Genomic DNA, 24,873 nt, shown 5'->3' with positions numbered 1-24,873 from the left:
CGATCATCAAGCTGCGTGCGCCCTTCGTCAAGCACTGCCTCAGCAGAAAGAATATCGTTTGTTGCTGGAAGAACATTCGTCAGGTAAGTGCAATTAACATTCACTAAAGTTGTTTCAGCGCCAGTGTTCCTCGATTCATGAGTCATGTCAGGATTATTTGTGTGACTGTGAGTGTGTGCAATGCGCGTGAAATGAATACCGGAAAATATTAGTGGGTCTACGGTGTTGGTGAAGTGCGTGGAGTGTGTGCCGATAAAATTGTGTGGTCCAGCAGTGGCGGTGACCGAATATTTAGCACCGTAGGCAAAGTTGTAGGGGTGGAGAGACCCATTGGCGGTTGTAGACAAAAATTTGCACCCGGTTGTTGATTTCGGTAGTCAATGAATTCACGTACTGACAGGCCAAGGGGCCAGGTGTCGGGGGAAAGAGCCTTGTCACGTAGTGATAAAGGCACTAACACTTTAAATGACAGGAATGAGAGTGTCGCTGTATTTGTACCCTGGCGAATAAGGCAGTATGCAGTAGCATCATCAATCGATAAAGCTTGTTTGACCATTTGTACAATTTGGTCACTGGTTGTATCGGGAGAGAGCCGGGAAATATACAGCGCGCATTTTTGCACCGTTGAATGAGCGGGAACTATTTTGATAGGAAAAGATGCTATATCCTTTTTTGTGCCAGTTATTACAGGTGGTGCATGAGTTTTGCGTTGAATATCGACAATTCGCTCCGTATTGTTGTTTTGGCTATTTCTTTGATTGCTCGTAGCACCGAATGTAAACAATGCGTGATTGTCCTTAGTGACATCAGAAAACAAACGTTTGGATGGATTTATGCGACGAATTTTTGCGGGAGGGTGACTGCTACGTGGAGTTTTTAGATCAAGTTGGCTCAACCGTGCAAACCCAGATTTGATTTCACTAGTCAAAGGCTCCATAACGGTCTTGATGCTTTCGGCTACTGTTGTAATTGCCGCCTGGAAGCCAGATTGCATGGCTGCATCTTTTACGAACTTGGTGCGCGGATTCATAAATACGTTGTTGCAGCCAACACAGCACCAGTGTATTTGTTTATATTCCGAAATGCGCTGGAACAGATCAGCAGGAACCGAAGTGCAGCGCTGATGAAATGGAGAGTCGCACAGGCAGCAGCTGATAGATGCCTCCGCAATTTCCATGGTGCAGGCGTTGCAAATACGGGCCATTCTGCGGGAACGATGCAGGTTGTCGTTGCAGCAACAAGAGCGATGGCGGTCAGGACGCGCGAACTCAGATGCGATCCGAAAAACGAAATTTACGGGAGTATTTTGGGTCAGCAGAGACAAAAGCACTATTGAACGATAATGGAACCGTGTTCCAAAATACTGTGATTACAGACTGCTCCAAAATACTGTGACTACAAAATACTGTGTGACAGAAACCGGAAAATAGTATGATAAACAGCGCGATTTTCAAGAAAATACACTGAGCTATATGCGAATGCGTCTTTTACGTTGCGAGTTTGACATTTAGTTTAGACATTTAGTTCAATAAAAAAAAAAATACATAGCAAAAACAAGATTTGCATCGCAATTCACTGCGGCCACGGCAAAAGCCGGAGACGTTCCTTGAAACACTGAGTTGAGATGTCGAAGTCGAAGCAATCCGAGACAGTGTTGAAGACAGCCGACATGCGGAACATAGGGTCTGACCGACCAGCACTGGAACGGGGTTGAGCGAGCCGTAGAGTTTCTCTAGACCTAAGTGTTCGGGATGGTGCATAGATATCGACTCGATGCAACAATGGCGATGAGTCGATAGAGCCATTTAGCAATCCAGCGATGAAAGAACACTGTGCATTGCGTCTTCTAACCGAAAGAGGTTCAAGGCCTAGAAGACGGCACCGCGCAGCATACGGAGGAAGATTATTGCGAACCTGCCAGGGAAGTAGGCGTAGGGCATATCGCGTGAGTTTACGTTGAATCGCCTCAAGTCGAGCAATTGAAGAAGCGGTAGTTGGGCTCCAGACTACGCACGAATATTCCAGAACCGAACGAACGATACAGTTGTAGACAGCTTTGATGCACATGGGGTTGCGGAATTCATTAGTTGTCCGGATAACCACGCCAAGTAATTGATTTCCTCTGGCTACAACGTCATCGATATGCTGTTTAAAGTTCAAACTAGAGTCAAGCAGAACGCCCAGGTCTTTGGCATGATTCTGTCGATTAACTGCAGTGCCGTCCATGAAGTAGGTCCCAGTCACTGGGCTCCTGCATCGACTAAAAGACACACAGTAGCATTTCTCGATGCAGATAGTCAGTCCATTACACTTGCACCACGAAAAGAAAATTTCGATGCAGTCTTGCAGGAATGTACAATCACCTGTGTTGTTAATAGGCGCAAAAATTTTTGCGTCGTCGGCAAACAGACTGATACTGTCGGGAGGTAAAGCGAGGGTAACATCGTTGATAAACAATATGAAGAGAAGCGGGCCAATGTTGCTTCCTTGTGGCACACCCGAGCTGCTGACTATTTCTTTGGACATGTGCTTATCAATTTTCACGATGTATGTGCGATTAATTAGGTACGACTTAAGCCACTGTACGAGCGGGCTGGGAACTCCTAGCTTATCGAGTTTAGCGAGAAGAATTGCGTGCGGAAGAGAGTCGAATGCTGCTTTTAGATCGGTATAAATTGCATCGACTTGAGCTCCGGCATCAATTTGACTAGTGCAATAGGTTACAAATTCAACCAGGTTCGTGGTAGTCGACTTTTTTGGCACGAATCCATGTTGATACGGACTTAGGTAGCTGCGGCATGCATGAAGCAGATTTTTGTATATCACTAGTTCGAACACCTTGGCAATGGCACACAAGGATGTAATACCCCGGTAGTTGATGGCATCTGTCCTGTCGCCCTTTTTGTAAATAGGAACCATCCAAGATTTCCTCCATGCTTTGGGAAAGTAGCCATTGGCTAGCGATGCATTGAACAATTTTGCAAGGATAGGTGCTACTGTCGTTTGACAGCGTTTCAGCACGGTAGAAGGAATTCCGTCGGGTCCAGGAGCGAAGGAAGGCTTTAGTTGTGCTAGGGCAGATAAAACGATCTCACTGTCGATGAAAGGAGTGCTCATGTTAATTGCTCCAGCCGGAGTGTTGACGAGAGCAGCATCAATGGTATCGGTATCATTCATGGCCGGTGAAAAGCAATCTGCGAAGCTATCCGCGAAGAGATTGCACATTTCATTAGTGTTGGCACTTGTTGCTCCTTTGTACGTAATGGATTTCGGTGTATGCGTGGATTTTGTTTTGCTGTTGTAGAAGCGCCAAAACGAGTCAGGCCACCTGCAGAGGTTACGTTGAATTTTACTCAAATATCTGCGATATCGAAACCTGTTATAGCTGCAGTATAAAGAGTGCGTGTCAAAGTAGATCGAGCGAGATCTTTGGCAGCGGCGCGTTTGGTAGTGACGATAAGCAGCTCTTTTTACACGTTTGAGTCGTTTGAGTGTGCGGTCCGCCCAGGGGGGGTTAGGTTTAGGACGCTGAACTGGGACGCATACAACAAAGGCTTGCAGCATGAAGGACGAGAATGAACATACTGCTTCGTCAAGTGAAATAAAATTGGAACAATTAAAGCTATTGTTAAACATTGATATCATGTCGTTCAGTTTCACATAGTCAGCGTTAGCAAAGTTATAACGATAAAATGCGGTTGTCGTCGAGTTTTGTCGAGTCGTCGAATTGCGTCGGGTCGACGAGTTAATACGTATATTGAAGTCTAACGCCGGATGGTAGGAGTCAAGAGGTACAAGCGGAACAACACTTGGAAAGACAGGCGAACACAATTTAGCTGCAGCATTGTTAGCGTAGAGCAGGTCAAGCATGCGTCCGTGCGAATTATTGATGTGATTAAGTTGCACTAATCCGTTAAATTTAAATCCATCCACAAAGGTGTTGTTGGCCAGTGAGCGCGCAGTTGGTTCATAGTGCGTGATTGATGAGTATGCTGGCGAGGACGAAGGATCAGCTGTGGACCAGCTTATGCTAGGCTGATTGAAATCGCCAATAACAAACAGCAGATCCGAAGGCTTCAGTGTGAGAGTGAAGCTGCTGATACAATCATGTAGAGAGCGAAGAGTCGATATCTCGGAGCTAAGCTGCGGTGGAATGTATACTACCATGACGTACAGATGTGCGTTATTACAGGCGACGCGCCACAAATATACTCGAGAGAACGATCACGGGAAGGTAATTCTATCGACTCGTATGCGTTAGAAACGGCTAGCAAAACACCACCACCGCGAGAGCTAGAGCCGCTGAGAGAGCGATCACAGCGGTAAACAGAGAAGTTGTTGTTGAAGAGAAGAGCAGATGGAATGTTGTCAACAAGCCAAGTTTCCGTGAGTGCGATGAGATCGAAGTCAGCCTCCGATACAGCTAAGTGAAATTCTTTTGTTTTAGTACGCAAACCTCTAACGTTTTGATAATAGCAGCTTAAATACTCAGCGGTAGCGTTGTCATTGTGGCGGTTGGATAAAGCGGGTAAACGGTAAGTCAATTGAGCTGCGTTGTCAGAGCATGAGGCTTGGCGTGTTTGTTGCGTGCAATGAGCGGAACTTCGTCTAGTTGAGAAAAAAGCGATCGATTGTAGACTGGGGTAGGTGCGGAGATGAAGCACGGTGGTTTTGGGGCGGTCCAGAAACAAGTGTTGAGTTGGGTGCTTCCAAGGTATCATTCACCGGGGGGTGACACTGTTGTGATGATGTTGTTTCAGGATCAGGTGGAGTAGACGTGCGTGCGGCTAAACGGTGAGTCGTTGTTGGTGTGCGTGTGGTGTAGCGGTGTTCAGTACTAGTAGCTGGTGTGCGTGTAGTAAAGCGGTTTCGGGTGGCTATAGGAGATGAGGTTTGGTGGTCGTGTTGACGGGATTGAAAAAACTCACGTACACCGATACCGACGGGCCAGGTGGATGGTGTGAGTGCTGCATCTCGAAGGATAGCCGGGACCCTCACTTTGAATGAAAGCCAATTCATGCTGTCCACACTAACCCCTCTTCTCAGCAGGCAATACGCTATAACGTCATCGGTGGCTAAGCGACGCTTTACAGAAGCGACCACTTGTTCCACAGTGACGGCCGTTGATAAGCGGGATAGGCGGATCCAGATCCTATCTGTGAATGGCTCACGAGGTGCAGCTTGAAGCGGTGATGATAACGGATCGGTTCCCACCAGTTCATGCGGTTGTGTAGGTGCCGGCTGGACGGCAATCGTGGTGTTGGTGTATGCGTTTGGCGATGACGCGGCACAAAGGGTGTTGCCGCGACTGTTTACAATTTTGTTTACACCAGGAGATGCCGAATCCTCGATTATACGCCTCCGCTTTCTACCAGTAGCTGGTCGAGGATCAGAGTTCCGATTGTGAGGCGTGGATGCAGTTTGAAGGAGGGTAAAACCACTGCGAACTTCGGCGACAATAGGCTCAACGAGCTTGCCAATAGCTGCTACAGCTGAGTTGAGGGCGGCTTGGAAACCGACCTGGGCGCCTATTTCTTTTACCGAACGGCAGCGCGGATTTTTAAGCATGTTAGTGCAGCCAATGCAGCTCCAGTGCAGGTCGACATTGGACAATACTGCGTCAATCAGCTCGGGGGCAATTTGCAACAGCCGCGGTGGAACGTAGCGTCACAATATGCACAACTGATGATGCAGCCGGTGGCCTCTAGCGGTTCAGCACACGAGAAGCAAATAGCCGCCATCGCGAAATCACGCGTAATCACAGCACAACACTGCTAAGCCAAGCAGGAAAAAAACAGCAGGAAACCACAGTTGTGATGCAACTAAACAATTCGCCAAGACGAAGCGATGATGTTAAACAGTTTAATAGTCCGTAGAAAAGGCAACAATGCGATGCGACGCAGAAAACACAAGAGAATTATTGAAAAATCACGGAGCGCGACGGAAATGCGGCCGAACAATTAAACGTCAAACGTCAAAAAGTTCCGGTCAAAAAGGTCATTAGTTCCGGAATTGGCTCCGGAAATTGTTCCGGAATCAGCTCAGGAATTGGTTCTGAAATTTGCTCAGGAATTGAAATTTTCATCCCGGAGCTAATTCTGGATTCCGAAGTCTGAAGTCAATCTTGATTTCTTTACTGGGGCAAATTGCGATTCGCAGGTTGATTCCGATTCCGGAGCCGATTCCGATCCCGGAATCGGCTCCGAGATTGAATCCAGAATCGACTTTAGAATCGGAATCAGTTCCAGCATCGGAATCGGTTCCAAAAATGATTATGAGCACAGAATCGGGTAGGTCCGATTCCAAGCCCCCACCACTACAACAAATTGAACATTCAGTTTCACCATATAACTCGTCTATCATACTTGCTCCAATAAAAGCTACAGATGGTAATAACAAATGGCGACTTGCAGTAGATTTCAGGGAATTGAACAAAAATATTAAACAAAACATCAGCTAGGGAGTGCAAAATACTTTAGCATCCTCAATTTTTTGTCTGGATTCCTTAAAATACCTTTAGAAAATAATTGAAGAAAATTTATACCAACTTATAAAACATTAACACGCCTTTCCAAGTGTGAGAAAAACATTACCAAACACAAAAATCTATTAGAACGCACTTCAAAGCGTAAAAACATAGCATTGCATTATAGCAACTGTAAAACTTCGAGGCGTTTACAAGACCTTTATGGTTCGATCAGACGAATCAACGAGACTGTTGCGAACGCGCTGGCCGTACTACCTTTTAGAAGACGAGTAAGATTTCCCGACACTAACACACATGATCATTTCAGTTTGAGACCTAAATAGCAAGTGTTTCTTTGCATCCACAATTACAGTTTTTATACTATTGGCTTAATGTTCTAACGTGGGAAGAATATGTTCTCTCCATTCCACGCATTTTTCCGTTTTGTTAACGCCTTTACTTTTGACGAGCCTACGCGCCTATCTTCCTATGAGGTGTCCCAAGTGTTCTGTTTAATGGCAAGAACTATGAGTGGAATTGGGATCCTTTTTTATTGCCTTTCTTCGACGAAGACTTGGTTGCATCGCATAGGAATTTTCTTTTTGGCAGAACTGTATCTAACTCTTGAATTTTATACTTGTTTAGAATTTATCCCTGCACTGTCAAGTAGCTAAAGTTACTGCTTTCTTGAATTTATTACCCGGTTAAGTCACATAAATGTAAAATTTTCCAACGCTTCCCACAATCGGTCCTCGCTTGACGACAGTCCCATGTGCATGCAGTTATCCTAGGTTGAACCGTTGTAGGGTTCGTTTCTGATTTTCTAGTTGCTAGAACGTGCAAGTCAAGAAGGACCAGCTGGCCTTACTGGATGCGTAATATATTTCTAGACTTATGCTATTTCAAAGATCGCTGTACTCGTTTGTTGCTTATCGCGCTGATGTACGTTTGTTTGCCAGGCACTTGAAACATGTTACACGCGTTTTAAATTCATAATCTTATCCGTTAAAATTAAATGTTCAAGATAAAGAAGAAAATGTCTTTCATGTCGATTCCAAGAATTGGTCGTTAAAGAAAATCATTTAACACTTTGACCGCCGGCCTGACGTCACAGTTTTTGAGTGAGCACGTAGCGCATGGCAAGAGAGCGATGAGAGCGATAATTTCTCGTGCGACTGTTATCACTCTTTTGTTTCATTGCGATAAGCGGCGTAGCATATGTCGTTCTCGTTCTCTCTTTCCTACCTCATTCGTTCTCAAGAGAATCACTGAGCGGCAGATGCAATGCCGAACGGTGAGCAAAACCGTCATGCGAATTTATATGATACGGCGCTTAAAGTGTTAAATTCGAATTTGAATTTCACCGTAAAAGATAAAAAAAAGTTCGTTAAAATAATTGATTAATTTACATTTTCGTGTTCTAATCAGCAACCGTCAGTTCATAAATTATGAAATAGGAGACACCCCAAATAGCCAGCTCGTAGTTTATAGCTGATTTGGGGCTGTTTAACAAAAAATCGTTCCGATGTCGTACTTTGTAGCTTATTAAGAGATAGACGGTACTTTGCGGAACTATGGAGCTTTTTAACAGGCACATGGTACTCTCAGGAACCTTGTAGCTGATTAGCCTGATGTGTATGGTTCACGATGGAACTTGAAGGCTTGTTAAGAAAGCGTACCGAACTTGGTGAAACTTTATAGCTTTTTAATGCATGACATCGGTACGAGGTGGCCCTTGTCAAAGTGTCAAAGACTGGTGCCGTCAATCATCTCGTTGCTGCTGTCCAAGCTAGTTAAGTTAATTGAAGGAGGAGTATTGAGTGAAGTAATTGTGATTGTACAGTAAATTGTGTGAAATTTTGTATAATTCATGAATATTAAGGATTTAAAAATATACAAATGTACACAAACAAAACAAATCTTGTTGTTTATTTCATCGATGACGCTTGCTTGAAAATAAAACACAAAGAAAAATAATCCCCGGTACCCTGGCATAAGGAAGCTGCTTAAGCGCTGTTTGAAAGACCCACCTGGAATTTTGATGCTGTCTAACCACCGATAAACCGACGTGACACTGGCGTTACAAAAGTGTCCCACACGAAAGTACTGCCATTTACCAGTGAGGCGATCACTTCTGTCAAAGTAAGCGCTGTTCACTGCTGCTTCGATGTTAACAACTTTTCTAAATACAAATTGCGAAGGAAGTGTGAGGCAAGATTTTGTGAGAATTATTGGACAAAACACCCAGGAAAATCATTTTATAAGTTTCCAAATCAATGTAAAAGATGTGAGAAGTACATAAAACAATTACTTACTTACTTATCCGGCGCTACAACCGCTTTGCGGTCTTGGCCTGCCTCAGGAGTGTCCGAAACCGCTCACGGTCTCGCGCCTTCGTCTGCCAGTCCGTTATCCCGGCCTTAATGGCGGACGCCTCCACGCCATCTTGCCACCTCAATTTGGGCCTACCACGCCTCCTCTGTCCTTGTGGACGGCCTAAAAAGACTTTACGGGCTGGGTCGTCCGTTTCCATGCGTATAACATGGCCAGCCCACCGGAGCCTGGCGAGCTTTATACGCTGTACGACAGTGAGGTCGCCGTACATCTCGTATACCTCGTCATTATAGCGGCTCCTCCATTGTCCTTCCACACATACGGGGCCAAGTATCCTTCTGAGCATCTTCCTCTCGAACGCGGCTAAGAGGGCTTCGTCAGATTTGGACAGTGTCCATGTCTCAGAGGCGTATGTGAGTACTGGTACTATATAGGTACTATATAGTCCCAGCTTCGTCCGTCGCGACAGGTTCTTTGAGGTGAACTGCTTTTTCAGGCTGTAGAATGACCGGTTGGCAGCCAGCATCCTTGCGCGCAACTCAACTTCCATACATAAAATAACACACAAATACATAAAACAATACGCATTGGAATTTGCGAAGAAAAACAAAAAGGGGATTTAGCAGTTTCTTCTCTGTGTCAGTGTAGTAAGCGAATCATTATAGAGATGGCGCTAGTGTTTAATGCAATTTTAGCATAAGTGTCACGAAACTTGGATTTAGCAAACCGCAAAACATAATCGTATAAATAAAGATGCACGATAAGACCAGAGCACACTCTCACTCACGCACCAAGAGATTCAACACGCATTCGCTCAGCTCAGAAGCACCCACTCGTTGAGATTCATTCTTATAGTTGAGTCGCGCTGGTCAGATCGTAGTTGTAAAAGAAGAAAAATGTGTAAGTAATTCCATGGTGTCCCCTCCCCCCTAGTAAACCTCGATGGCTTATAGTTTAACAGTGTCCAATTTCCGAAACTTCGTTTGCATTTACTGTATGAGTTTGTGAGAGTTGTTTGATTCTTTTTGGTAACGCTCCTACACCCGTCGCAGCCCACCGAACCGAGCACTAGTGTTTCGCTGCATTTAAAGCGCCGAAAGCTCTGCCCTAATTGGTAGCCACTTTTAGTTATCAGTTGTACAATAGATTGCAATACTCCCTCATTGACTAAAGTGCAAGTTTGCACTCTTGCACTCCACCAAGTTCTCCCACGGTGTTCAAATTCTGCCTCGATCATCAGCTCGACGCGCAAGGTCGACCCAACTCGCGATTCCGAATCCAAAATGCCGACATACCAAGAGCATTGCGCCTGTCTTTTGAACTCAACATAAGTTTGAACGAGTGACGTAACCGATACGCGAAGAATGTTTACGCATTGGCGTTGCGTTCCGTACGATTTCCCTGCTCGTTCTACACCCATTCACTGTATCCAAATGTCCAGTGAGCTATTATTAGCTCCAGGGCAAAAAGAGCCGACGGATCTTAGCATTTTTGTTCTTTTTCAGATTAACGGAAAGCATTCAGAAAGAAGTGCGCATTGGCAGAGGCGATAAGCGTAGTAAGCAATTACGGGAGCCCTGTCTATGAGGGGCACTGTATTACCAAGAAGGGTCTCGTGCGTGATCGACGTTGGGGCTCCTAGCTCGATAAACACTGAGAACCCTGAGAATTTTTTAAGTTGAACTGTTCCATTATCCAAGAGGTGTGAATCTTGTATAGCGAGCATCAACTATTTTTACTGCTTAGGGCCCTCGACACTGCAAACCCGCCACTGCGCAATGGGGTGGGTAAGAGAGCAAAATAACTATCCGATAAGCGATGCAAGACCCTTGGTACTATGGACAATGTCTAGCAGCTAGTTTGGTTTAATTTATAGTACGATCTGCGTAGTCGACTGACATCATCGACGTCACGGTTGATTGGTTTATACAGTATGACCTCATTGGTTGAGATACGATTGTGTGTTAAGTAGTGAGTTCACAATTGATAGTTGAGTTGTTTGACATACCCCGATTGTGATGAATAAAAGGGAAACATACAAAAATGTTCAGAAGCCTTTGTGGACCAAAGAAAAAAACCCAAGCAGTTTTATTATTGGTTTATCTACTCTTTGTGTATTTTGTTATTACCACACTTTTTACAGTGATACATGATAAAAAAATCCAATCTGAATGTAATACAGTGAAATCTCTCTAAGATACAGTCTTTTTAATTGCTTCTTTAAAATAAACACCTTGTCGGTCCCGTCATATTCCATACATTTTATGTCTCTTCAAGATGAATGTCTCTCGAAGACGAATATCCTTTAAGCTGTATATGAAAAAACGGTCTCCGTTTGAGTTAGGTAATGGAAATTAGTGGTGGGTCATACGATTCATTTCACGACCCGACCAGGAGTCGGAAGCGAGCCAGGTGGAATCAATTCCGAGCTGAGGGTGCAGCGGGTCGGAGTCGGAATCAAATCTGACCCATGGGTGCAACGAGTTCGGGTCGACCCGGATGTTTAGGTACGAGAAAGCATAAGCGACTCCGACCCGGTAGGTTCGGGTCGACTCGCTCATCACTAATGCAATATACAGCCGTACCGGCGAACTCGTTCGTTCCTGGGAACGTTCGCCGCGACGCTCATTTTCACTCATTTCATAGCCCTCTAGATCAAAAATTAGAAAACCGTATAGATTTTGTTCTGGCCAACCTAGTAGTACAACCCTGTACACTCATGAGCGACGAATGTTTCTCGTCTAACGAGTTCGCCGGTACGGCTGATATATTCTTCAGATACGTCAAACGAGAGATAAGCCGAGATGTCTGACACGGATCATTATATAAAATCAGTATTTTGACACTTTTTCTCTAACAGTCACATAATTGGCCCTTATATTTAATCTATTTCCATTTTGCCTGTATTAGGTGTCTTTTGTATAGGTTGTAGCTAACATGAAGGTTTCATATAGAATTTGCTTCCAAAGTGTTCTGCAGATGTTGCTGAATGTCCCTCATACCAATCCAAAACTTCGTGATTTGGCTCAATTTGTTTGCATGTACGAGATGTAATCATGCGCATATGGAAGGGGGGAAACACATAGCGCCACCCCATTAGGGTCTGCGAACCAACTGATATGCTCAAGCACTGACACTCTGGCGCAGCATCGCAGTAAGCTTTGAGCAGTTAGCGAGAACGGACGGAGTTTCGTGCGAGTCGTTTGACCACAATACAGGGTTTACCGAGTGGCTTTCAAATGTGAACATATTTGTCCTTTGCTCGCTTGATGTTTTTCAGCAGCTTTCAAATATTCTATTTGTATTAAAATAAAATATATTATTTTTGTGTAAATAAAAAATCTGATAGCTGTTGAAAACAGCAACAGCAAACATTCCGAGGGCAGAGAATAATGCCTTTGTCAGCAGAAAGTTGCTCAAAAAAACCTGTAAATGCTTATCATAACTGTGCTTGTGTTTTGTGTTCTGTACCAAATCTACGCAATTGCTCCAGTCAGCCGATTTCACAGAATCTTGCCTACAGTGAAAGACAAGTGATTTATATTAGTTCTGGTATCATACACAGAAAGCTCAATATGCTATCAGCACTGTATCTTGATTGGATGGAAGTAGGGGAAAGCGGGGCAAAATGGACATGTCAAGCAGTTTACTGAATATTCCTTTGAATATGCCACAAAACACAATTTTTCTTTCACTATTGTATGCCTCCACCCTTTATCTATGGATTAAAATTGCCAAATAGAATGAAAACAACTTAAAATCATGAAAACAGTGTAAAATAAAAGTTGATGTTTTACGAGAAGCTACTTTGACACACGGGGTAAAATGAGCATAGCCCTGGGGCAAAATGGCTATATGTAAACAAACTGTGAAACGTCAAAACACTGGGGCAATATGGGTCACAACAACTGCGCTTAGGTAATGGTCTATGCTTTTGCGCACGTTTCGTGAAATGTATTTACGTTCTATCTTTTATTTTGCTGGTCAGAAAAGCCCTTAAAATATGTTATCAAAATTAAAACAGTTTTTACACGTTTTAATCTACAAAATCGAATGTTTTGAATCTGTGCCTGATAGTGATGGGTAAAGTGAGCAAAACTCCGGAGTCGACTCCGATCCGACTCCGATAAATTCGGAATCGACGCCAGAAGGTAGGTCCGCGCTGCAATATCCGGAGTCATTTGGAATCGTCCGGAGTCGTACGGAGTCGCCCGGAGTCGCCCGGAATCGGAGTCATCCGGAGTCATCCGGAGTCGATCGGAATTGTTCGGAGTCGTCCGGAGTCGTTCGGAGTCGTCCGGAGTCGTCCGGAGTCGCCTGGAGTCGGAGTCGTCCGGAGTCGTTCGGAGTCATCCGGAGACGTTCGGAGTCGTTCGGAGTCGTTCGGAGTCGTTCGGAGTCGTTCGGAGTCGTTCGGAGTCGGAGTCGTTCGGAGTCGTTCTGAGTCGTCCGGAGTCGTCCGGAGTCGTTCGGATTCGTCCGGAGTCGTCCAGAGTCGTCCGGAGTCACCGGAGTCGTCCGAAGTCGTCCGGAGTTGTTCGGAGTCGTCCGGAGTCGTTCGGAGTCGTTCGGAGTCGTTCGGAGTCGTTCGTCTCCGAACGACTCCGACTCCGGGCGGATCTAGTGGTTCGATTTTGCCGGAGTCGGAATCGAACTAACAATAGTCGGAGTCGGATCGGAGCCGTGGGTGCGCTCCATACAGCACATCATTAGTGCCTGATATCATTATTGAGGCGACAAATACAACACCATAACCTCACCAAGCGCCGTATGTCAAAAGCATCTGCCCATTTTGTCCCAAACGGAGCTGCCCATTTTGCCCCACGTGAAGCATTTTTGTATTTTTTATTACATTAGTAAAAATACGCATTCAATCGCCTTGCTTTCTTCAGACAAATTGTATATAAATATCATATCTTTAAAAACATATCATGTAAAACTTTAACGCATCTCTGTGGCACTGGTTTAAGCTTATTTTTGAAGTGGCAAAAATTACATCAATATGCTACTAAACTTGAGCTTTGGACAGTATCTTTGTAGTCAAATAATGCTTAAATAGAGCGTGCCCATTTTGCCCCACATGCCCATTTTGCCCCGCTTTCCCCTACATGCGGTCCTCGAGATATACGGTACCTCTTATACGCGTATTCGGGGATACGTGGTTGTCTAAATTTGACTGGCAAATTGAACTGATACGACTCATGCATTGTCAAATAAAGAAATAAATTTTCTTCTGGTCGAACTATGTAATAATTTAAGAAGGTTTTACGTTGTTATATACAGTCAGAATTATATATAATAATTTCTAAAACTTATCACACGAAGCAAAATTATACGAAAATAAGTGATATTTTGTCGGAAAACCCTAAAATTCAACATACGAAATTCGAGATACGCGGTATTTTGCGACTGATTTCGATCCCCATTAACCGTATGTCTCGGGGACCCCGTGTATAAATTGAACTTTGAATACACCGATAGTTACCGGTTAAACTAAACTCCAACACTAGCTCCATAAGAACCATAGTTACTGCTTAACATTATGTTGCTACGTGTGGAGCAATCTTGATTCGATTCGCAAGTTGTAGAAAAAGATATGGTAGAGCCGGGTCTGTCCAATCCGAAGACGTGATAGCACTCTCTGATCTTGGTATGTCTCGTCATGGTGATCTTATGGTTTTGATCGTTCTTAGGACAGAGCGACCGCTGCTAAACCAATCACCGTTGCAACTATTGGCGATATTAGTTTTGCTAAGGCAAATGAAGTAGATTGTTTTATTAATAGCGACTTTGAGTCTCGCGTCTCACGGCGTTGGCCGGTTTTATTACGTCCTGCGTTGGCTAGTCGATCTGCTGTTTTGTTTGTGTGAATACTTGTGTGACCAGCAATCCAGTAGAATGCGACTTGGGGTGAATTCGGTATATTGCATAGTTGATGGATGTTCGGGTCACGGGTGGTTCCAGATTCAAGTGCTTTAAGGACACTTGCACACCTGTAGTTTCCACAACTATTGTAATCATTTGTACTTATCTGTCGATGTAGATCAGATGGTGGTAGCACAGCGGATGGCGGTATGGTGAATTAGTGCTATTGTTTTTGGAAATGTTCACATTGCCAGTCTTGCTACTACCACCAAGATCTGTGCCAGTGGCGGCTTCATGCCGGCTTGCGCCAAACACTTCGACGCGCACCACCATTATTATTTTGATGCCGTAGAGTAGTTTTGGTAGAAGCCAGCTGTTGATAATTTGAAGATGGATTTGACGGAAAGTGCGATGATGTTCAACAACACCCGTTGTCGGTTAAGGCCTGCTTGTGCGCTTTTGTGGGCTTGGTTTTCAGTGACTTATTGATTTACCATTAGCAGGATAGTCAGTCCTGCGTATGGGCCACGGTCCATTCGGGACTTAACACTTTGACCGCCGGCCTGACGTCACAGTTTTTAAGTGAGCACGTAGCGCATGGCAAGAGAGCGATGAGAGCGACAGTTTTTCGTGCAATTGTTATCACTCTTTTGTTTCATTTCGATAAGCGGCGTAGCACATGTCGTTCTCGTTCTCTCTTTCCTACCTCTTTCGTTCTCAAGAGATTTACTGAGCGTCAGATGCAAAGCTGAACGGCGAGCAAAACCGTCATGCGAATTTATATGACACGTCGCTTAACGTGTTAAACGCATGACTGTACCATAAGACCGACCCAAGGATTGTTACTTTGGATTGAGATTGTGAAATTGTGTAACCTGTCCAACGTGACCATTTTTGTACTATATTAACTCTTTATTGTAAAATTTTGCGATATTGAGTGCTACATTTTATGTTATGATGTAAACTCACGCATACTCTCAGCAGTTCGAGTGTACGCATGGTTTTCTTCGGGATCGTGAGAATATGCGCTTGTAAAAAAATTAGGCCAATTTCTCATGCAGGTATGAGATCACAATCTTCAATGCTTAAAAAAATGGTTCAGTAGTTTGCAATTATTGGCTCTTACTGATTAATTATAGCTATTACTCAATCGTATAAGGCAATTCATAAAAAGCACCTTTACACTATCATTGTGAAAGGGTATGGCAATACATGTTTTAAGTAAATGATGGCAGTATTATTATTAATACTTTATGCCTTTTTTACTAATCTCCACGCGTTCTTATGTTATCTATGACCTCCTTTTAACACAATTCTTTCGATAACTAATCTTGTGTTGTTCTTTCCAGATTTCTACCAACACATCTCCCATCCTTTGCAATGATCCTCGTTTGGATGTACTGTGTCTGCCTGACGGTTTTACTGGTAGCAGACACCAGTACCGGCAATGACTGTACCATAACAAATAGGTCTAGAGTATGCTGGATAGTTGAATGCCCAGGTTCAAATGTTCATCTCTCGATCAACGTTAAAAATCGCAAACTTAATGTGACATGTTTCGACAAACCAAACTTTGAGCTGCTTCGGGACCAACCCAATCTACGGAGCCTCACTTTTAACCAGCTGATCTATCAAGAGTGCCCACTTCCGGTTGGTTATCAGTCGCTTCTGGAGTTCCTTTCAGCCTTTCTCGATCACACCCAACTATCATATATTGTTGAGTTGATTTTAATAAACAATGCAGACCTATCAGCGAATGTAACGCTTGATCCGCCGCTATTTGCCGGACTCCACAAACTACAAACTCTTGTGATCGATAATTATGCTGTATCGTTCGACAAACCACTGCCGCTCCAACAACTGCCAAGCGGTGTTAATCGCTTTTCGGGTTCAATTTTACACCAGCTCCAGCAAAAACAGCACCGCCATTCCATTGCTGAAGGTGATTGGGAAATGAATATTGAACATTGAATTGAACACTTTACGAAGCTACCGAGCTTGACTTATTTTAACATCAGTTCGAATCAACTGATGTCACTACACGATGACATGTTCTATGGACTTCCAAACCTCACATTTATTGACCTGTCGTCAAATAAACTAACCAGACTATCCGCCAAATTGTTCCGGATGAACAAGAACCTGAACAACTTTATCGCAGATAATCAGAATGGTTCTGGACTTGTACTAGAAGATAAACTGTTCGCCGATCTAAGAAGGCTTATAAAAGTATCTGTGTCCAACTGTAAAATAACAGCGCTACCGGAATGTCTCTTCGCTGGAGCTACCGGGATAACATTTATCGACTTCAGCAGCAACAAGCTGCAAAGCCTTCCAGAACATTTGTTTCGTGGTTTGTCCAACTTGCGGTGGCTTTATTTACAGGACAACGAGCTAATGAGAATGCTACCAGACACCCTGCTGCAGGATGCAATCAATTTGCGTGTTCTTCACCTTTGCTATAACAAACTAACCATGCTGAACAAGTAAGGTCTCTTCATACCACCTTCGCGGACAAAAAATCCAAATAATTTAATTCTATCTCGTCCAATTCTTTTAGACATCTACTGAAATCTCTAAGACCTTTGGAAAAGTTACATCTCGAACATAACCAGCTACATATGATCGATGTGGATGCGTTCACGTCACAGACAGAGTCCCTAATAACGCTCAATCTCAGTCACAACAGCATTACGCTAAATGAAGATGATAGAGATGTATTCTACAGCAATGAGGAAATCAACATTACATCCGGGATTATTTTCAACACTTTGAACAAAGTTCAGTACCTGGATCTTTCGTTTAATGCAATTGTAAAAATATTAGATTCCTTTAATTCTATGAAAGGCCTTCGTACGCTCGACCTATCTCACAACCTGATCACACACATTGGCTATAAAGACTTGCTATTTCCATTACCCAATATCGATCTAGTTAATTTGGAGTCAAACAAGATTGCCCATCTCGACTTCGACCGTAGCCGGATTGAAACGCGCCATCGCTTACCGAAGGAAATTCTTCTTGCTAATAATCCACTCAACTGTGACTGCATGTCCTACCAGTTAGTAACATATCTAAAAGCGGAACCAGACTCCAGTAAATCGTTCCTACTAAAGGGACTTCAATGTGCTCAGCCGTCCAAACTGTTTGGACTCCAACCGCAAGACGTGCAACTGGAGGATTTGGTTTGCGAAATTGATACCTTTTCGGAATTCTGTCCGGCCGAGTGTAAATGCTACAAACGGGCCGTAGATCAATGTGCCATAGTAAACTGTAACGCAGCGAACCTTACCCGTGTGCCCATCATCCACAGCCCCTCTAACATCGGGTGCAATTTTATCGAGCTGCATCTGGCACAGAATAAACTGCATTATCTATCCAACGCGGGTGAGGGATGGAATTTCGTTCGTTGGCTTAACGTATCAAACAACAGCCTTGGCACTTTGTCTGCAGAAAGTCTACCCGAAATGCTTGAGCTGCTCGATGTCTCTAGCAATCAATTAACCGATATCGATGCCGCCCTCATAGTCAAATTAAATCAATCCACCCTGCATAACATAAGCCTTGCGTTGAATCCATGGGATTGTTATTGTGAAAATCAACTGCTTACCTTTGTAGTCGATAATGTAGCGCGCATAACCGATTACTACACCCTCCAGTGTATCGACGGTAAACCGATCAATCTGGCTACTTTGAAAGAGCTGTGTGGTACGATAATTTTGTCTCGTTTGTATATAAGCGTGGCAGTTTCAATGGCGTCGGTTGGCTGTTTGCTCTGCATATGGTTGTATGCAAAATTCAACTTGGCGATCAAAGTGTGGCTTTTTAGGCATAACTTGCTGCAGTGGTTGGTTACGGAGGAGCATACTGATATGAATAAGAGATACGACGCATTCATCTCATACTCGCACAAGGATGAGGATTTCGTCACGAAGGAACTGTTGCCGAGGCTTGAGAGCGAAGAGCTCAACTTCAAAATCTGCTGGCACGTGCGTGACTTTGTGCCGGGGGAGATGATCGCCAACGAGGTTAGTGATTGTCTTGATCTTCCATATTTGTTCCAAGTTATTCAAGTTCAAATATTTTTTGTCAACCTTCCCATCATCGATTTAATAATAGACTGAATCGTCTCATACCGCGATCTTCCCCATGAGCCTGTTCCTATTTATACTAGATCGTTCTCTTCAATAATTTGAACCATCTTTTCTATTGTTTACAAGGTGCCTAGATATAGTACAGGTGGATCCTTAGCTCTGTTTTTGGAAGCTATGATGGATGGAGATTGGCAGATTGGGAGTAACTCCCTAGCTGTCAAATGAAAATTTGTCAAAGTACAATGGACGAACCTGTAGTAATTTGTGGGCCTTGATTGTTTCCTATTTTTCAATTCATAACTCACTTATTCCATACATTTTTACACACCCCGTTCAACTCTCACTCTCATTCCCTACAGTAATGATTGGCGTTTTATATTTATCTGTAGCTGTTATATTACTCCTTCCAGATAGCGAAAGCTGTTGAAGAATCGCGTCGCACAATTATTATCCTCTCGCTCAATTATATCGAGTCCATGTGGAGCCAAATGGAATTCAGCACGGCGTACTTACAGTCGTTGGTAGACAAGCACAACCGTGTTATTCCCATCATTTATCAAGACATTGGAGATATTAATCAACTCGATCCACAGCTTCGAGCGTACCTCAAGACCAACACGTATGTCCGCTGGGATGATCCGTGGTTCTGGGATAAGCTGCACTACGCCATGCCTCGTAAGCGTCGGCCGAAGGATGTGCAGACAACCGACAACATGCGCATGGCTTCGGTGGATAAATTAAATTTGCCGATCATCATGACGCCTCCTATCAAATAAAAAAAAATCTCATTTATTTTCACTCCAGCTAAATATAGAGATAGAGATAATATAGTGAATCGAGCATGCAGTTGGCATGTCATTTACGGCACTAAGAGCATTCGATTTAAGTAGTGATAAGCGTAAAGTGTAATATAAAATCTTACAATTAGTTATAATTAATTTATAGAAGAATGACAGTTTGTACATATAGTGGCTTACTGATAATACAGCTGCAAAGGATTTGTGCTGTCAGATGACATGTACTGCCCATACAATTTAATTTGTTGGAACAAGCTTGTCCTCTCTGAGACAATTATGCGTATTCTAATTCTTAATGTCAATTAATTTTGGAGACCCATCTAAACAACAGATCAGCCGCCTCTGATGCCTCTGAGCCATGAGAAAAGGCATAGCACGCATTTTGTTCTACATATTCGTCGTGGTAAACGGCAACGGCAAACATACACATACCAAATCTTAAAGCGATCTCAAATACGAGAAGACGTTTCATTACAGCCACATTGCCAATTTTGTTCTGTTTCTCATTAAGTAATTTAATTAGGCCTGATGATTTTACATCAATTATGGATGGTGTAATATTTTATTTATGAAATAAAACTAACAGCCATCTCTACAGCAATGAAATCTTGTTGAAAACACTGACAAACTAAAATCAACTGTAAATGTCCATGAACTTTGTTTTATTTAGGCGTACTGTCCTGCGCCGTTGCGCTGGGCGATACTCTGTCCTTGATTGAACAATGTTCAGCAAGGCATCAGCAATTCAGTTGGTCGTTAAATGTTTATTTATAGTTGAACTCTGTTCAAGAGCTTCTTCACATTGGTTGCTTGGTCTTGAAAACAGTGTATGTTCAACAGTTCTTAGTACGACGTATTGGGTTTCACTGTAAAGTCGTCAACTCGTACGACATGGGTTCAAGTCTCGTATGGACTCTGCTCGTGTGCACCTCATACGTAGGATTGTTTATCTTGCTAGATATGAGTAATCTATAAGTAACGGATCGTTAAGCTCATTAGTGCTTAGGCAGAAGTAGAATAAGAAGAAAAGTTAAAATGAAGTTTTGTATCCGTGATATCCGTTTATCACAATCGTTTCAAGCATGGTGCCGCTGTCATGGAATCGCAAAAGCGTCTCGAGGCCTTGGGATGAATCATAAAGCCTCATGTAACATTGTGGCGATGATTGTGAGCTATATCGGTATTTTTACAGTTTTTGCTATGTATGCTGCAAAATTTACCGGCCACTGTTACATAAGAACAGTAACGCATTTTTTGACAAAATCTCTAAACCCATTCCTATGACAGCAGCTACCGGTTTTGAAAATGAAGCGAGTGGTTGTTGAACACCTCCCTTACAAAAGTGATATTAAAATGTGATTAAAATTTATGTCAGCTTGTAGGAAAACCAGTTTATCTAACAAGTGTAAATTAAGATTGATATTTCTTTCAAATTTACGTGGGCTTTAACTTAACTGTCAGTTTGGTTTTGCTGGAAAGGGATGGCAGTGTATATTTTCATGGTTTTTAGTGTTTTAGTTTGGGGATTAACAGTGCATTTTGAGTTGCACAAATTAATTTTATTTTACTCGTGTGGTATTTCTTCTCACTTTGAGTGGTAATTAACAATTGCTTTGCTTATTCTAAAACCGATCATTACATTATATTGTATCGTATCAAAATGACCGAATGAATATACATATGTTTTCGTTCCATTGGACTGTTATTGAATAGAGGAAAAACGATCGGAACTAATCCCAAATTGTCAATTAATGTTATTGTTATAAACCAACTAAAAACACTTTGTTGTCTTACTTTCTTGTTCAATGTAATTGCTAATATTTACAAAAGTGTCTATTTTCATTATTGTTAAACTATATAAATGCACATGTTAATTATACGACAAAATATGAAATTTCTCCTCCCCGACGGGGAATCGAACCCCGGTCTCCCGCGTGACAGGCGGGGATACTGACCACTATACTATCGAGGATGTTAAATAATTGCCGCGTATTTAGAGGACTGGTCAGCAGCATGTTTGGTAGTGCATAATTTTTACTTTACAAATAACGCCACTCTCAAAATTATTTGCGGAGCCCTGGATCTCCAAAGTCAATATCCACACGACTGAGATCTCAGTTATGATAAACTCTCAATCAATCTCTCTCAATAGGAAAAACTCTCATTATGGGAAGCCCTAGTTACTACATAAAACAGGTTGTTCATTAGATACACCATTACAGGGGTTTCCAGAGGTTCTCATAGTTGTGGGACAGTTCCTTGACTTTTACTTTTGGGAAGTGGACAAAGTTCCCATTACATTAAGTTCATTTCACTTCAGAAATAGTCAATAAAGTGTCCCACAGCTATTAGAACTCCTGGAAAACCCTGTAATGAGGACCGCGGATAAACTGTATTTTTAATTTCCTTGTGAGTAAAATTTCGCGACACTCAGATATAATATCAAGTTTAGCGAATAAAAATCGTTATTCGATATGATTCTTACTTAATTTGTTTTGTTTTTGATAAATGTTAGTATACAAAACAAGAATTTATTTTGACAATTTGTCACTTGATAGTTAGAATCGTTAGTTCGATGATGAAGAAAATGCTAGTAAAAAATTATTTTATTTACACTCTAAATAAATGAAAATTTCGGTAAAAATAATTTTGGCCATTAATACTATTCCATATTCCATTCCAAACAAATGAAATAACTATTTATCTAGAGCTCAATCGTTGTTACTCTTTGTTGCTTTTAAATTTGCATGATCCATGGATCCTCTGTTGAATATGGAACTCTTATGCAATATAATGATTTTTGAGAATAAATTATCTTAAATTATTTTTAAATAGTTCTCAAATTCGCATTAAATTTATTGCAAAAAATATTTTTGTCTTTCATAGTTTCAATTAAATTTTTCAAGAGTTAGATAAATAATGAAGCTTTGTATAGAAGAAGGCAAAACTACCACCAATTGTATAACAATAGCATGCTTCTGACAAATTCCAGTAATTCTAGATAAAGAAAGCAAAGAAACAAGTTTTGCTTGCTTTATTTTATTTACTCTCATCCGAAAGTACACAACAAATTCTATATTTATAAAATAAACAATTTTCTCCCCGACGGGGAATCGAACCCCGGTCTCCCGCGTGACAGGCGGGGATACTGACCACTATACTATCGAGGAAGTTATAATCAACTTGTTTAATTACACCATGCATGAACAGCATAGTAGCAAAGACTCTTACAGCTATCATGTCTATGGTCGTGTCTAATCTATTTTTACCGGACAAATTGATTAAAAATGAATGTGAGGGATTGAATTGTTTAATTTAAATTTTAGGTTCATACAAACAGAAACTGTAGCTCTAAGTTTTGTTCTGTCTTGATATTCTTGATATGGTGGAAATTTTTGTAATAGGCAATATTAAGAAATTACGTTGGGCAACGACTGTTTGATCTGCATAACAAGATGTATTTATGGTGGCGGCATGTATAGCGCATTCTCTTAATTTGTTTTTTTTTTTTTCAAAAAAGCAATAGTGCAACAAGTAGTGAATAAAGAATGACCATTTTTATTCGAAACATCGGAATATCTTACATTGTTCTAAAGATTCACATCTAAAGATTTGAACGCTTGTTCAATTTTGCAGAATATGATTAAAAATTCGTTCAAACTAAAATTTAACTAAACTTGTTTAAAACGACTAACTCTGTTAGTTGAAACTAGTAATTTTAACGAATTCATGTAAAAGATGCTGAAAAGTAAAAATGGACAAAATTTTCGATGAAATATTTAAAGTGCTATTTTTTCAAGAAAAATAAAATAAGTTAAATCAGAGATACAAAACCAACTATAGTACAAGTGCAAGAGAAAATAAAAAGGAGATACAATAAAATACGGAAATTGTGAAAAATTTAAACCAACAAAAAATGTTACAACGATAAAATATAACATAAATCATAACAAAAATTAATACAACAATAATATTTTAACATAAAAAAACCTAATAAATTTACCTTTAACAACGTTTACGTATAAAGTACCCTTACACAATGATTTGAATTATATCGTTATTATATCGTAAAATTCCGCTATAATTTAACGCATCAATTATTTTGACTGTTTTAATAAGCCTGCAAGGAGTTCGATGAGGCTTACTAATATACAGGTTGTGGCCGAGATACGTATAGGTTGAATTTCATGATTTCCGTATAAATGTTCACGAATTGTTGTGTAAATTGATTATTTAATATAATAAAAATTAAAATTTGAATCTTTTTGAATGATTTTTAATATTCGGCCGAATGGGAACTTTACATCTGACAATTGATATGTTAAATCCGTAAAATTTGCTCAATAAACTGTCAAATTGCGAAAAACGCATATCTACTTATCCGCATATATGAGGTATCGCGTATCTCGGGGTCTGCCCGTTTTTTAAATTAAACTCGATTTTCAAGGTTTGTGCAAAAAATTCCGATATTTCTGGCTTTTAAAAGGATATTTTTTTAGGAAAAGGCAATTTATGCTGCAGTGGACAATTCTTGAAGCAAATTGTAAAGATTTGACATTTGATGTGTTTTAAATTAAGAAATCCGTGCATCTCCGAATCCGCATCAGTCGAAAACCGTGTGATTCGTTAACAGAGTATAGCATTCTTCTGCCAGATACCACTTTTTATTGATTGAAGTCAACAATTCTTCTTCTTCTTCTTGAAAGAAGTCAACAATTAAAACTATATAACGTCTATATAAATTTAGATTACATATATAATTATTATCAGATAATGCATAATTTAATCAATAATGAAATAACAAGAATAACGATTAAATTTAATCACAATTAATCATGATTTATAAAAAAGAAACAAAACAAATATTCTCCCCGACGGGGAATCGAACCCCGGTCTCCCGCGTGACAGGCGGGGATACTGACCACTATACTATCGAGGATGTTAATCAATATAAGTACAAGTAACTCCAGACAGAGCAGCATATTTATAAGTGTATATATTACCATTATTTCGTTTACACTAAGTACGAATTGGAAACGATTGTATTAGGGGAACTGGGGGTAGTTTCGACACCTTAAGGTTTTCCCCTGATTGCAATACTTTTGCCAATGTAAACTTACTAGTAGACATGGAAATAGCTTTTTTGATGTATTATGTACCATCTTACGAGAAACTACGGTTCCTGGATTGATTTTGATAACATTTTGATAAAAATGAAAAAGTGTGTTTTTTGTTGCGTCACGACTGCAGTGCGGGTAAGATCGACAGTGTCTTTAAGCTTAAACTTTAAATATCCAACCTAAAATGTAATGTAGTT

General features: G+C 41.5%; 1 protein-coding gene and 3 non-coding genes across 5 annotated transcripts; 1 reads left to right on the top strand and 3 right to left on the bottom strand.

The window, feature by feature from the left end:
- On the top strand, positions 1-23,816 carry LOC120902915 (protein toll-like). Of its 2 annotated transcripts, none has more exons than XM_040311999.1 (4): positions 1-83; positions 16,015-17,151; positions 17,226-18,693; positions 19,170-23,816. In XM_040311999.1, exons 2-4 carry the CDS (start codon positions 16,697-16,699, stop codon positions 19,533-19,535), a joined length of 2,289 nt encoding a protein of 762 aa, XP_040167933.1. In that variant the 5' UTR covers positions 1-83; positions 16,015-16,696; the 3' UTR covers positions 19,536-23,816. The 2 variants fall into 2 exon arrangements, with proteins under 2 accessions (XP_040167933.1, XP_040167931.1); XM_040311997.1 differs by lacking the exon at positions 1-83 and adding an exon at positions 11,928-12,228.
- On the bottom strand, positions 21,457-21,528 carry Trnad-guc. Its single transcript has one exon. It is a non-coding gene; the product is annotated as a tRNA-Asp (tRNA).
- Trnad-guc lies at positions 22,655-22,726 on the bottom strand. Its single transcript has one exon. It is a non-coding gene; the product is annotated as a tRNA-Asp (tRNA).
- Positions 23,817-24,423: 607 nt separating the features above from the next.
- On the bottom strand, positions 24,424-24,495 carry Trnad-guc. Its single transcript has one exon. It is a non-coding gene; the product is annotated as a tRNA-Asp (tRNA).
- Positions 24,496-24,873: the final 378 nt, after the last annotated feature.

The sequence above is a fragment of the Anopheles arabiensis genome, chromosome 3 (assembly GCF_016920715.1).
Source record: "Anopheles arabiensis isolate DONGOLA chromosome 3, AaraD3, whole genome shotgun sequence".
Lineage (NCBI taxonomy): Eukaryota > Metazoa > Arthropoda > Insecta > Diptera > Culicidae > Anopheles > Anopheles arabiensis.
Note: the sequence above shows the minus strand (reverse complement) of the source record. Positions and strands in the feature narration are given on the sequence as shown.